Here is a 14,947-nt window from a genome sequence, read left to right as displayed (position 1 = left end):
AAAAGAGACTGATGTCCCAGCCCCAGGAGAGGGGCTGTCGTGAAGTGATGGGGTGACGAGAGGGCCCCTTGACCCTGTAGGAAGGCGTGCGGGTCCCCTCATCCCACCACGTTCACACCACTCGGCCCCGCATACTCCCCTGCTGTCTGGAAGCCCCAGCAAGCGATGGGCCGTCAGGCCAGGGCTGGTGGACGGGTCCGTATACCTGTTGACTTTGCCTGTCCCCAGGGCTGAAAGCCTTTCGGCAGCAGCTAAGGAAGAACGCGAGGACCAAAGGCTTTCTGGGGCTGAACAAGATCAAGGGGCTGGCTCGCCAGGTGTGCCAGCCCTCCTCCAGCCGGACCTCGAGGGGCGGCCTGAGCACCTTCCAGCTGCCCGCACAGAGCCCGGGCCTGCACGGCGGCGGGGCTGGTGGCCGGGAGGGCAGGAGCCTGCTGGAGGAGGTGTTGCACCAGCAGAGGTAAGACGCCCGCGTGGCACTGGCGCCGGGGCCTGGGCAGGGCTCGTGTGGCTTGGGCTTTTCTGAGCGGCCTTACCCCCTGAGCTCCCGCTTCTGCACGTAACCAGACAAGCGCTGCCCTGCCCAGGCTGGGGGAGATCTGTGCGGCTCCTTCCCAGTAGCTGGGGGGCGGGGGTGGGGAGCATCGGCCCGCAGTGGGGGAGGGAGGGGGCGGCGGGTAAGAATGTCACGTCTGGTTGGCATCTCTGAGCTGCTACGAAAGCAAGACGGGGAATGAAATGCCAGGAATTGCTCAGGGGATGAGTCACGCCCAGAGTGGCGTGTTCCGAGCAGCTCCAGCCCGTACTTCCACGGGGCGGGCCCTCAGCCCTGGCGGGTGGAAACCCGATCGTGTGGGAGCCTGGCCGGGTGGCGGGGGCAGCCGCGCGCCGGCCAGCACTGACCTGCCTTCCCTGTCCCTCGGCCTGGCCAGGTTGCTCCAGTTACAGCACCACCCGGCGGCCCCACCCGGCTGCCAGCCGGCCGCCCAGCCCCCCCCAGCCCCCTTGGTCCTCTCCCCCTGCGATGGCGCCCTCCTCGTGTCGGGACTGCGGAAGGAGCTGGGGCTGGGGCCCGGCCTGCTGCTGCCGCCCCCGCTGCTGCAGGCCGGGGGCTCCCACGTGGCGTCGGCCGCCCAGCTCCTGGACGCCCACCTGCGCATCAGCAGCTCCACGGCCCCCGGCCCTGCCGCCGTGGCCCCCCAGCCATGCTTCGCCACGCTGTCCCCGAGCCTGGAACCCGCGGGGCTGCCCCAGGGGGACTGTGAAATGGAGGACTTGACCTCGGGCCCGCCGGGCACCTTCGTCTTGGTGCAGTGAGGGGCCCGGCCGGGCTGTGACTTCTCGAAGCAATAATTTCAGAGTATGTGAAGACGTTTCCGGACTCAAAGCCAAGAACTTTTCAGCAGGAAAACAAGCAATACGTTTGGTGTTTTGGCTTTTTAGTTTATATTTTGTTTGATTTTTTTTTTTTTCCCCTTGCACTGAGCAACTGTAACTCCGAGTAGGGACTGGAAACTTTTTGAAGAAAAATAATAATCCAGGGGCCTGTCATTGGGGCGGGTGGATGGGAAGCGGGAGGAGGGCAGCGGGTGGAGCTGGCAGCGCTGTGGTCAGGGTCACGGGGTGGGGGGGTGGGGAGGGGGTCGCCGATTGCCCCCAGGAAACCGTGGTGTGAGCCGTGCGTCCCCATCGCGTGTGTGTGCGCGTGCATGTGTTAGTGGGTTTTTTTTTAGTTCACAATTCTCCACTTCCTGGAACACTTAGGCTTCACTTGAAAACTGTGAACTTTCTGCTTTACGTATCAGTTCTTGAAAAGCTCTTAACGTCCAGCCCAAAAGAAGATAATCTATAAATTCTTGGAATTCTCTCCCCTGAAATCAGAATCCAGAGGATAGTTTTTCTTATTTTAGAGGAGACGTTTTATAAACTGCTCGGGAGCTGGTTTTCCAGGATTCTTCGGAGGGGCTGCAAAGAGGAACCTGGCTGGGGTGGGGGGGCCGCGAGGTGGAGGCTCCCCGCCCCCGCCCCGTCACTTGGCCTGGAGCCCCAGGGCACCTCCGAGGGAGCTGGGGAAGTCTCTTCCTCCTGCACCTCTTATTTCCGCTGCTAATTAAGTTTTTATGCATTTCATTATCAGGGTCCAAAAAGAACAACTGACTTGGGGTGGAGTGGGGATCGTGCAATATGGCGATTCTGTGATGCTGGGACGGACAGGGATGGGCCGCCTGCGGTCGGGGGACGGCCCACCTTGTCCGGGCCCTGCGCTTGGTGGGCCTCCGTTTTAGGAAAATGAAGTGAGAGGTCAGGTCAGTGCTGTTCAAGCTTTGTTCTTTTTTTAAAGCGAATACTGTACATGTGTATACATAGGAGACAAACATACACTACTTATTTTTTATACTTTTTACTACGTTTTTGTGTTCCTGGTGTGAACTTCCCTCTCTGGTAACGTAACCAAGCTCCGGCACCAGGTCCGTGTGGAGGCGGGGCCAGCAGCAAGCGGACCAGGCGCGTGCTCACCTGGCAGGTGAACTCAGGTGGCGGCTCGGTCCGTCAGAGGCCGCTGGACTGAGGAGCACCGTCCCTCCCCATCCCTGTGGCCAGTCAGCGCCGTCCCTTTACCAGCGCAGGTGCCTTCAGCTTGTGTCGGCTCTCGCAGCCTGCAGTGTTAGGCCCAGGTGATGCCGAACCGGGAAGGTGGCACGTGTAGAAGCCAAAGATTGCCGGGTCGCCAGAGGCCGGGGAGGCGGCCCGGGTCTGTGCGTGTGGCCCGCTCCCGCCGGCCCCGCCGCCGCTGCTCTGTAGCTGTGTCCAGGAGCGGGACGAAGGACTGTCCTTGCACCTGGCTGCCAAGGAGTCACCAAAGCCTCCTGTGACTAGGAAGGTTTGGGCCAGGAGAGCGCCGGAGGCCCTGGGGCGCCAGCCTCGGCCTCCGCCTTCCGGAGGCACCGTTGACTCCCCCGAGGCCGCTTCCCTCCTTAACGCATCTGTTCTAACGCCGCATCTGTTCTAACGCCGTTGATCAAAGGCCTCAGAGCCATGACAAGCACTTTACTCTCAGCGTTTCCTCCCGTCACCGTCAAGACGTGTGTCGTGTTGTGTCCGGTGTTTGCGACGCGTGTGCTGCGGGTTTCTCAGCAGCGCTGTCCCGCGGACTGGACGCGGGAGCCTGTCCCGAGGCACCACGCCGTCCGATGAAGATGTACATAGTTTGGGTTTTTTACCATAACTGAATTAATTATTTTATTTCCTATGTTCACATGAGAGATGTACGCCAAATGATTAGTGGATGTATGTTTTTTAATTTAATATTTAAATAAAACATTTGGGGAAGAAACCTTGACTCCTTCTCCGGCTTCTTCTCTGTGGGGGGCTCCTTCCTTCCCAGCCGCTTCCTCCAGGTTCGATGAGTTTCAGGTCTCGGAGAAGAGGGCCAGGTGCCGGTTCCCGCGCCCAGCCGAGCTGCAGGCCCAAGCCCTGACCTGCTAGGAGGGACGGGCGCTCGGTGGCCCCGGCTAGGGGCGCGGAAGGCCCGCTGGCGCTCAGACCCCTTCCCAGGTGGCAGCTCTGCTAATCGGCTGGGTGTCTTGACACCCAGATGTGTTTTCAGCTGGTTCGTTCCCTCCCAGGGCACCATTCGTGCTTCACTCTTCACCCATAATGTTCTCTGAATCCACCTAGAAATCAAGGCTTTGGAAGAATCTCACAGCCAAACTATTTCCTGGTCTTTTCAAGTTGGCATCACCACCTTCTAGCAATAGGGCAGATGGGGCTGCCAGAAGACCAAAGGGTTCTCTTCATTTTGATGCCTGGCAAATCGTTTTTGATTAAAAAATTCTTGAACCCTTTCATACTCATTAGGATGGTCATTATCAAAAAAAAAAACAAAAGTGTTTGCAAGGATGCAGAAATTGGACCCCTTGTGCGTTGCTTGTGGTGCAGCTGCTGTGGAAAACAGTATTGCAGTTCCTTCAATAGTTAAATAAGGACCGTATCGTCCAGCAATCCCAATTCTGGGCACAGACCCCAAAGAACTGGAAGTAGGGTCTCAAACAGGTATCTGTACACCCACGTTCGTGGCAGCATATTCCCAGTAGCCAAAATGTCGAAGCAACCCAGTATCCGCCAGTGGATGGATGGGTAAATAGAATGGGGTCCATCCACACAATGGAATGTTATTCAGCCTTAAAATGGAAGGACATTCCGACACCTGCTATAACATGGATGAACCTTGAGGACGTTATGCTAGTGACATAAGCCAGTTACAAAAGGACAAATATTGTATGATCCGCTTACGTGAGGTCCCTGGAGGAGCCAGACTCATAGGGACAGACAGCAGGACGGTGGGGGCCAGGGGCTGGCGGGGGGGATGGGAGGGAGTGTTTCATGGGGGCAGAGTTTCAGTCTGGGGAAGACGGAAAGTTCTAGAGACAGATGGTGGTTACACAACAGATGGTTACACAACAACGTGAATGTACCCAAGGCCACCGAAATGTACACTTAAAAATGGTTAAGATTGTAAGGTTTATGTGTATTTAACCAGAATGAAAAGAAGAAAGATTCTTTCAGGGGGACAGGTTGAGAGGTGCACAGCAGACAGCAGGGGCTCCAGGGGCCAGGAGTGGGCAAGCGAGCGAGACGGCCGTAGGGTGAGATCCACGGGGAATCCCGGGGAAGCTCGGAGTCTGTTTCCACACATTCTGGGAATAACGTGCATGTTGCCTAAATGCCGAGCCCTTCCGACAGCCCACGGGAACTGAGCGGCAGGGGTCCTCACGGCCGTGGGAAGGAGTCCCCCTGCCAAAGGCTCCCTGTTTTCTGGGGAGTCTCAGCAGTTTGGGGGCTTGCTGAAGAAGAGTTTTAGCATCTTAGGTCGGGAGCTAGGTTCACAGTGACTGAGCCGTGAGGCCAGCTTCCGGCAGGAGGGCGGGTCAGACGTGCCCCCAGGAGAGCTCAGCGACCCCAAGGGGACACCCCTGCTCGGGCCTCCCTGGGGTGTGGCCCACGGAGCTGGCTCTGCGCCCTGGCGCCTCTGTCCCCCCACCTAGGAGGGGGCCGGCTCGGCCACTGAGCTCAGGCCCTGTGGCTTGCTGTCGAGAAGACTAAAGGGAAATCCAGAAAATCCAGTTTGCTGTTTGGGACGGAGAGTCTTATAATCCAGGAAGAGCTCAAGCAAAATGCCTCTGGACCTCTTGACGTATTTGGCTTTCGTGTTTGTGCCGTGTTAATAACTTGACATGCCTGTGTCTTGGCTCCCAACCAGACGCTCAGCTCCTGGTGAGGACCTCATATCTCATCCGACTCCCACTCCCACGGGCCCGAGCACAGGCGGGCTTGCGTGGCCCCTCGGCAAAGAGCCGGCAGCTGAGTGAGCCCCTGTTCTCGAGCTGGCTTGCTGTCTCCGAGCGGATGGTGTGGCCATTCTTATTATTGGTGGTGGTGGTGTTACTGTTCTCGTGATGTAACACTTCCTAGAATTCCCAGGTTGGAGATGAGCCCGGCGCAGGGAGCCTCACGTAGACCCACGGGATGTCGGAACTCTGTCCTGGGCTTACAGATCTGCTCACGAATACTTTCCCACCCCCCAGAACAGGAGGCCAGTGGCCGTGGGATTCGGCGAGGCTCGCGGTGCGTGAAGGGTCTTCTCGAGGCCCCGCCACCGCGTCTTGCTCTCCCAGCATTTCTGCACCTTGGACGACCCCACCTTCTCGGGTGTTTTGCGAGGAGTTGACGCTGTGGATGGGTGCGTTCCTGGTGGGGCGTGGGGCGTGGGGTGCGGCGGGGCCGAGCCAGTCTCTGGCACGTCCCTTAGCACACGACTGCACATCTGTGTGTGGGCAGCTCTAGTCGTCTTTCTTGTGTTCAGGGCATCGCGCCTCGTGATGCCCTTTAGGGGGGTGTGACCACTAAACACTCCGGGAACCACTTAGCACAGCTCCAGGCACACCGGGAGCGCCCAGCAGTGCCCCGCAGGGTCCCTGCAGGGTCGCCGCAGCCAGAGGGCATGTGTCCACCAGGGAGGAAGGGCCAGGGGGCCGGGGGGCCCAGGCTTGGCCCCCTTTCATCCCCACACTGGTGTTGAAAATACTGAATCCTCCCGCAGAGGTAGGAGGCCTCGCCCTGAAGGTGCCAGGTGCCGTGGTCGGTGTGACTTGCTGCCCAGAGCTGGGAGCGCCCTCCCGGCCGGGCCACGGGACGGTGTGTACCAGAGCCTGCCCTGCTTTGGGAGGAAGCCTTTCTGGGCACCTCGGAGTGAGAGCGGCTTCTGTGGGGCAGTAGGGGGCACGGACGGTAGGGACGGCGGGGTCGGAGTGTTCGGAGAGTGAGGGAAGTTCCTGGCTGGGGAGCCGGGGCTCATCTCCCTCCGAGGTGGGGACTGAACCTGACCTAAGAGGAACTGGCTAGCTTGGGGGTGGAAGGAAAAGTGTTGGCCCATGAGTTTTCCTTCCAGAATAACAGCGGGGAGTTCCAGATGCGCACGGGGGTGGGGTGGGGGCCGGGGGATGGGCACCGCCAGCCTGTGGCACGACCTTTGTCCTTGACAGGGTCGTCCTGAAGAGGGTATCCAGGGTGGGGATGTCTTAGCGGGCCCACCTGAGGTTTTCCAGGTCTGGCTCTGTGGGCTACTGTCCACGGTGAGAGGAGAGGGCAGAAACCAGAGGGGCCTGGAATCTGAGCTGATTACTGTGAGGCTGGGAGGGCAGTGGAGGGGGAGGGGGAGAGGTGGGAAGGGGGAGAGGTGGGATGGGGGAGGGGTGGGGAGAAAAAGAGTGAGCATGTTCAATCCCTCCCCTCAGGGGAGCTCCTGGGCCTCGGTCTGACTCACTCTTTAATTATCATCATTTCATTTATTTGAAGGTGATTTCTGTAAAGACTAGACACATCACTCAGGAGGCTCTGGGGACAGCACTCTCCCCGTTGTCTTTGAGGAGCTGTGTGCTGGGATGAGGCCCACGAGCTCCAGGCCAGCCGCACTTCCCCAGCAGGTTTGGGGGGTTGGGGGTTCAATCGGAGGGGAAGGTATCTTTCCTCCTTCACCGAGTGTGTCCACCTCCAGCAGCAAAGGGTTATGTGAGAAGCCCGGGGCTCCAGGTGCCACTGGATTGAGGTTTGAAGACAGTGAGGAGAGCAGGGGCTGCAAACCCCCAGAAACAAGGTGCCCCCAGAGCCAGTCAGCTGTGACCGACACACAGTGAAACGCACCTGTCGTGTAGTCAACGAGCTTCCACAAGGCACAGACGGTGTGACGGCCACCAAAATCAGTACACACGTTTTCATCACCTGGAGAGCCCCCAGGGCCTCTCCTGGGTCCAGCTCTCATCTCTGTGGGTTAGTCTGCATTTCCTAGAATTTCCCACGAGTGGGTCATACGGTGTGTGTTCTCCATTTGGCTGTTTTCAGTTGACAGAATTACCTGCAGACCCGTCCAGGTGTCGTGGGCATCACTAGTTCAGCCCTTTCACTGCCAGGTAGAGTTCCACGGTGTGGATGGGCCGGAGGAGAGTGTGTTTATCCACTCACCAGTCGATGGACACTCGGGTTCTTCCCAGTTCACATTCCCACCCGTAATGTGTGGCTGCCCTGCATCCTCGCCAGCACTTGGTAGCGTCAATCTTTACAACTTTAGCCATGCTAATAGGTCGGCTTTTCTGATTTCATTTTGCATTTTCCTGATGACTGGTGATGTTTAACAACTTTTTCTGTGCTTATCGGCCGTTCTATTTTTCAAGTTTATTTAAGTCTGCCAATTTTTAAGTGGGTTGTTTGAATTCTTCTCATTAAGTTGTGGGAGTTGTTTATATATTCTGCATATAAGTTTTTGTCACATGTGTGTATAGACGTATATGTGCCTATGTACATATACATACAGACACACATATATATGTGTATCTACACATATGCATATATATATATGTATGTACACACACACTCAGAGAATATTTCTCCCATCTGTGGCTTGCCTTTCATTTGAAGAGTCGAGTGGAAGGTTTTAATTTTTATGAAGTCTGACTTATCACGTTATCTTTTATGGTCAGTGCTTTTTGTGTCCTAAGAAAGCTCTGTCTACTCCAAAGTTAAGAAGATGCCCTCGCTCCCTTCTAGACGTTTTATACTTTCAACTTTTCTGTCCACATCTACAATCCACTTTGAGATGATTTTTGCCTATGTTGTGGGATGGCAGTCGAAGTGTATTTTTTCTCTATGGGTATCCAATTTTTCCAGCACCATTTATTGAAAAGACTCTCCTTTGCCCCATTGAATTAATTGGTCACATGTGTCATAAATTTAAGGACCTACTTCTGGACTCTGTTCCATTGATCTACATGTATATCAGATGGCAATACCATGCTGCCTTATTTTTATTATTACAGCTTGAGTCTTGATAAAATTAGGTAATGTAAGTCTTCTAATTTTGTTCTTCTTTCTCTAAATTACTTTTGCTTTTCTAGGTCCTTTGCATTTCCGTATAAATTTTAGAGTCAGCTTGTCAGGTTCTATAAATTGTATCCCATCTATTTATTTGTGTAGAATTGGCATTATTTCTTCCTTGAGTGTTTGCTGGAATTCATCGGTGAAGGCATTTGGGGGTGGAGTTGCATTGTGGGAAAGTTTTAAATTACAAGTTCAATTTCATTTATAGGTTGAGAACTAGTCAGGTTTTCTATTTCATCTCGGAGTGAGCTTTGGGAGTTTATGTCTTTCAAGGCTTTGTCCATTTCAAATGAGTTGTTGGCGTTATTTCTCTTCCTTCAAGTTGGGTTAAGTTAGTGTCCTTTTATTGTCTGTAAGCCCTTCAGCAATGCCTTCCATTTCATCGAGACTTGTTTTGTGGCCCAGCGTGTGGTTTATCTTGGTGAATGCTCCAGGTGCTCCTGAGAAGGGCATGAGCCCTGCTCATGTTGGGTGGAGTGTATCATAAACGTCAGCTGGGTCTAGGTGGGAGATGCTGCTGTTGAATTCTCCTCCGTTCTGCTGATTTTCTGTCTTTCCTATTCACACTAAGCGAGGAGTGTTGAGATCACGTGGGTTAGAGTGTGGATGTGTCTCTTTCTTCTGTTTGTTCAGTTTTACAGTAATGTGTTGTGAAGCTCTCTCTTACCCGGTCCCTGCATTTTCAGGATTGTTGTGTCTTGATGAACTGACCCTTTTATCATTATGAGCTGTCCCTCATTCTCTTGTTGATCTTCCTTGTTCTGAGGTCTGCTTCCATGTGGAGATTCTAGCTTTCTTGGGTTTGTGGTTGCATGGTACATCTTTTACCATTTTTACACTTTTAGCCCACTTTTAAAGTGGGTTTCCTGTAGACAGCATGTAGTTGGGTCCTGGATTTTTATCTAGCCTGAGCGTCTCTGCTTTTTAATCATTGTATTTGGCTCATTTAACATATACTGTAACTAGTGACTCGGGTGTGTCTGCCTGCCACCCGCTGTTCACTCCAGTCTGTCTCCTCTCTTCTTCGTTCCTTGTCATGACCTCTTCAGACGGCTTCTGCATCGACTGCATTTTTTAATATATATATTTTTTAATTTATTTAATTAATTTATTTATTTTTGGCTGCGTTGCGTCTTCGTTGCTATACGTGGACTTTCTCTAGTTGAAGCGAGTGGGGGCTACTCTTCGTTACAGTGCACGGGCTTCTCATTGCAGCGGCTTCTCTTGTTGCGGAGCATGGGCTCTGGGCACGCAGACTTCAGTAGTTGTGGCTCGCAGGCTCTAGAGCGCAGGCTCAGTAGTTGTGGTGCACGGGCTTAGTTGCTCTGTGGCATGTGGGATCTTCCTGGACCAGGGCTCAAACCCGTGTCCCCTGCATTGGCAGGCGGATTCTGAACCACTGCGCCAGTAGGGAAGCCCCGCGACTGCATTTTTTTTTTCTTTTTGCGGTACGCGGGCCTCTCACTGTTGTGGCCTCTCCCGTTGCGGAGCACAGGCTCTGGACGCACAGGCTCAGCGGCCATGGCTCACGGGCCCAGCTGCTCCGCGGCATGTGGGATCCTCCCGGACCGGGGCACGAACCCGTGTACCCTGCATCGGCAGGCGGACTCTCAACCACTGCGCCACCAGGGAAGCCTGCCACGACTGCATTTTAATCACACCGTCTGCCTCCACGTGGGGAGGGGTGTGGCGCACGTTCCCTTGGTCCGCCTCCCGTTGGTCAGACTGTGGACACACAGCCACACCACCACTTTTATCATGTTTTGTACAACAGTGTTCTTGTAAGATTTCTTCTATGGTAACGGCAACAATAGCGACAAAAGATCGGCCACCACTTGCGAACACGAGGCTTGACTGCTGGAGGCGGAGATAAAGACTTAGCTGGGGCCAGTGGATCTATCTTTCCACGAGCTCCAAGCTCGGTTCCACCTGTTGGACTTGACCTGCGCAGGCCTGCAGTGGGTGCAGGCGCCGACCCCCCAGCTAAGCTGGGCTGTAGCCCTCCGGCCCCTTCTTCCCTGTGCCCTGGCTCCCCGGGGAGCAGGGAGGACAGGCACGGATGCTGCGGCCCGGGGAGCAGGGAGGACAGGCACGGATGCTGCAGCACAGGCACTCCGGGTGATGTGAGCTGCTGCTGCTTATCACCGTGGAGCTTCTCCCTGACCTTCGCAGGCACCGCCAACTCTCCCCTCCTGTGGGTGGGGAAGGTGGGACCTTAGGCGTGGGGCTGGCGGTGGAGCCCGGGGCCAGCTGAGCCTGGCTCCCAGCCTGGTCCTCGGAGGGCCCTGCTGTCCATCTCCTCTCACTGGACAATCAGAAGACCCTGAAGAACAAGTGGGAAAAAGAGGGGGATGGGGGGCTGTCCAGACGGGCACAGGGGCCGCCTCCCCTGTGCGTGGGTCACCCTCAGCCTCGGGGGTGAGGAGCCCCCCCGGGCACACGGGGCCAGCCAGGTTCTCCAGCCTGTCCCGCCCACGGCCCCCCAGCAGTGAGCTGGCCCAAAGACTCCGATTCCCAGGGGGACTCTCTGGGCCACGGTCGAAGCTCTCCACGTCAGTGGTAGATGGGTGGCAGGGTAAGGGCCCAGCTGGAAGGGTCTGGAGCCCTGCTGGCCACCACGCTGGAACCCCTGCCCCACACCTGGGGCCCCCGGCGGCTCTGTCCGCCCTGTCCCGCGCCCAGAGCTGCAGGCAGGCTGTGCGGTGGATTCCGGGCCGGTGCATTGAAGACATTTAATGGGTGAGTCTCCTCTACACGTGGGGTATAATTAACTTCCCTGAAATAGGCATGGCAGCCCCATAGTCTTCGCCTGTCTGAGTCAGGCGGTGATTATCACCTCTCATGGGTACGGCGTGCCGTCGGCCACCGGGAATTCAAAGAGCCCGTGGCTCCCAGCCAGCCCTGCCGCAGAGGTGCAGGGAAGTTCGGGGGCCGGCCAGAGGTCGGGGACGCACTGCCCACCACGGCCACCCTGTCCAGGGCCGCGGGGGCCGAGAGGCATGTGATGGAGAAGCATTTTCCCAAGGAAAGGACCCCTCCTCCTACCAAAGACTGGTGTTTTTGGTTGACACGCACACTGTGTCATGAGCAGGGGCATCTGTAGATGGACACGCTGTCCTACTGGGGCGGGCAAAGGCGGACGGGAAGACAGAGGGGACAGAACCCAGCCGCCCCTTCCCTGCTGACCTCCTGCCCTCCTCCCGGGAGCGCCGGCTTCTCTCAGCCTGCATCTCCGGAGGGGGAGTGAGATGCCAGCCCGGCACTGCCATGTGCTTTCCTGTGGGAGGGGGTCACGTGTGCCCGGGCTGTGAATCCGAAGCCCGGACCCGAGCATGGGACACAGGGCGCCCCTTCCTCCTGGACCAAACGACACCGTCCGCTCCCTGAGTTGCTGCTGGGTGAACAGAGCCGGCTGCCTGTGAGGCCCGGTTTTATCAGGAAAATGGCTCCCCCCGAGCTTGCGGGGGAACTCGGGCAGGCTTGCTTCCAGGGCCCAGGGCTCGGGGCCCGAGGGAGCCGCCAGCAGGGCAGACCCAGGGCAGGTGAGGGCCGGGCAAGGGCCACCGGGTGGGGAGTGCCGGCCGGCCCAGGAGATGGAAGAGCCTGGCACAGGGTCTGCCCCGCCGCGGCACCGCGGCCAGTGGCTAGAGCAGGGCTGCAGAGGGGCTCCCCCGGCACGCGTCCCGCCTGTCCTGGCCACAGAGCCTCACCCTGCCTCCTGGCACGGGCGCCCGGGTTGCTGGGGGTGCACGTCTTGGTCTGCTCGGGCCGGTGGAGACCCCAGCAGACGTGTTGGGGTGGCCTGGGGATGGCAAGGGCAGGGCGGCCTCCCGGTGGTGAGGCTGAGGGAGGGACGCCGCGGGCGGGAGGCACGCACCCTGCTGTCTCCCTAGCCTCGCTCCAGGGCTGCTGCCTACAGCCAGACTTGTGGGCCCCGACGACAGCCCTGAGTCCCGTCCCCTCTGGGGCAGCTGGTGCCTCTCCCTCCATGAATTTAAGAAAGACGCCGAGTCCCCAAACTCCCCCTGCCCCTGGGTGCCCCAGGGCCACTCTGAGACCCGCCCCCCAAGCCTGGATCTGCTGCTGCCCTGGGTGCGGGCTGGTCCTGGGCGTGGGGCCAGTGGGAAAAAGGGAAATGAAAGCACAGTGGGAAGTGGGCAGCCCCAGGCGGCCGAGCCAGTGCAGGACACCAAGTCACAAGGTGGCGAGGCGGGCAGCGGGCAGCGGGCGCTGGGCTGGTCTTGGTTCTAGAACCTCGGGGCCCCCAGGGAAGAGCACTGGGCCCCCTGCCCACTTGCAAGCGGGACCCTGGACACGCGGGGAAGCTGTCGGGGCAGCACCCTCTAATCACCCGCCTCCGCTGCCCTCGGCTTCCAGGCTCCCCCTTTGGGGTAGGGCCCCTCCAGAGCAGCGAGTGAGGGCCTGCAGGGTAGCAGTGCTGCCCGGGGGCGGGCAGGGTTACATCCCACTCCTGTTCCCACAGTTCACGGGGGTGGGACTCGGGCAGAGGTGGCAGAAGTGTGACGCGGCGTTGTGGCCCTGCTGCCTCAGGGGCTCTGCTGCTCTCGGGGACACAGCGATCCCTCCATAAGGAGAGTCTTCCCCGAGCTCAGGACGGCTGGAGACACCTCTCCAGAGGTGGCGGGGGCGTGGACCCGTGTCCACAGGCCAGGGGACAGCAGGAGAGGCCCCCAGAAAGGGCTGCGGGGAGCCGGCAGGAAACTGAGGCCAGAGGAGGGGCCGAAGCCGGGCCACCACAGCCGGGATCCTCAGTGGTGGCGCCGGCGTCCACGCCTGCGGTGACAAGCCCAGTGCTGGGGTCGCTCAGCGGGCTCTGCAGCCCCGTGGCGAGCAGGGCGCAGGACCCCGTGCAGGGCTGCTGTGCCGGCGGCCGCTCACGGTCGCTCACCCTCACGGCCACTCGTGTCCCAGGGCTCGGCTGCAGAAAGCGGAAGAGAGAGCTCTGGGCTGTGCCTGTGCCCCCGGGGCTCACCACTTCTCCTGGCCCCCCCGAATCCTCCCGCTTCACCTTGAGTGGGAGGCACGTGCCCGACCGCCTTTTCTGAGAAGGCCGGGGCACAGGATGGGGTGGCAGAGGCCCTGTAGGATCTGGCCCGAGCGGGCCGCTCTGTAGGCGTGCGTTTGCACACCGTGACTCTCACGCGCACGGACCTGGGCGCACGCAGGCGCAGAAACCATGCTGCACTTGTTCTGACTTGGTCACCAAAACAGGCTCGAAAGCAAATGCTTGGACCCCGTGCTGCCGAGGAGGAAGCTGAGGTTTGGGAGGGTCAGTGACTCAGACAGAGGCCAGCTCATCAGCTGCTGTGGCCGGTGTGACTCCAGGTCAGGTGCCCGGGAGTCCGGGGACAGTGCTGTTGGCCATGCGGGCTGGGTGGGCGAGGTCCTGGCAGGAGAAGGGCATCTCGTGTTGGCCAGCGTGACCGCGGGGGGAGAGGCGACCTTGGGGGAGGGGTGACTGTCAGAGGAGAAGCACCCCGTGGGCTGGCGTGGGGCTGCCTGGCTACCACAGCCCAGAATCCTCAGCGCCCCGGGGACCCTCTGCTGCTGGGCCAGGTGTCCCGCCCTCCCCCCCCCCCGCCCCATGGTCAGGACAGCTTGTGAGACCCCGAGCTGCTGATGTCACCCATGCCAGCCCCCGGCCAGGTAGGGCTGTGCTTGCCCGAGACGAAGGAAGACTCTGTGTACAGAAAGCTGCCTGCCTGTGTGTGTGCGTGTGTCAGTGTGCATGTGTGCGTGTGTCCACGTGTGCTCGCAGGTGCGTGTTCCTGAGTCTGAGACCTCTGTTGTCATGGGGAAAATGCAACATGGTCACAAGAGTGCAAAGTGTCTTGGAGGGGCTGGAGGCCGAGCCAGGCGAAGGTCTGTGTCACACGTGGCCGCTGAGGCCAGCACCACCTTTGCTCCAGAAAACACAAAGCGGGTTTTCCCTCTCCTGGTCCCCTGGGACCCTGTGCACCAGGCGGAAGGAAGAGGAAGTTTACTGCAAAGGGTTCCCTGGGGCCTTAGTTTGTTGTCAAATATTATGAAGACCTGCCTCGAAGAAGGCCCTGGTGGGAGGGCCTGCGCTGGCGCTGGCGGCGAGCAGGGCGCCCGGTGTGCGGAGGGCCAGTTCCGTCCAGTGTGGGGCTCTGAGAATCTCCCCTCGACACGGCAGCTGGGGTTTCGGCCACCCGCGCACGCCTCCGTGTCCTGTGGAGCCGGCCTTGGCCTCGGCGCAGAGCTGAGTCACTTGCCGGGCGTGAGCTCGCCTGCTTTTCTGCACACGTGTTACTCTAAGTATTGCATAAACATGGGTCCCCTTCGGGGGCGTTTCGTCCTTGACTTTGAAACTTAGGTGACACCCTCTGCGCTTATTTGGGGGTAGACTCGGGGCCAAATGCAGAGACCCAGCAGCCTTGGCACTGAACTCCCCTGGACAAGATCCTTCTAGAAGTCAGAGGCGGTGGCCCCTTGGTCCCTGAGGCGCTGCCCGCTGGGAGGCCCCTCCCTGGGT

The 14,947-nt window shown here is 58.5% G+C and overlaps 1 protein-coding gene across 2 annotated transcripts in view; it reads left to right on the top strand.

The window, feature by feature from the left end:
* SIK1 (salt inducible kinase 1) overlaps window positions 1–3,340 on the top strand; it is a 94,988-nt gene extending 91,648 nt beyond the window's left edge. For both annotated transcript variants that reach the window (XM_004264661.3, XM_033418408.2), the window contains 2 exons: window positions 229–460; window positions 933–3,340. In XM_004264661.3, coding sequence (XP_004264709.1) covers window positions 229–460; window positions 933–1,317 — 617 coding nt within the window. In that variant the 3' untranslated portion in view covers window positions 1,318–3,340. The remainder of the gene's footprint in view (window positions 1–228; window positions 461–932) is intronic.
* The last annotated feature ends 11,607 nt before the right edge of the window (window positions 3,341–14,947 follow it).

Source organism: Orcinus orca, chromosome 5 (genome assembly GCF_937001465.1).
Source record: "Orcinus orca chromosome 5, mOrcOrc1.1, whole genome shotgun sequence".
NCBI lineage: Eukaryota > Metazoa > Chordata > Mammalia > Artiodactyla > Delphinidae > Orcinus > Orcinus orca.
Note: the sequence above shows the minus strand (reverse complement) of the source record. Positions and strands in the feature narration are given on the sequence as shown.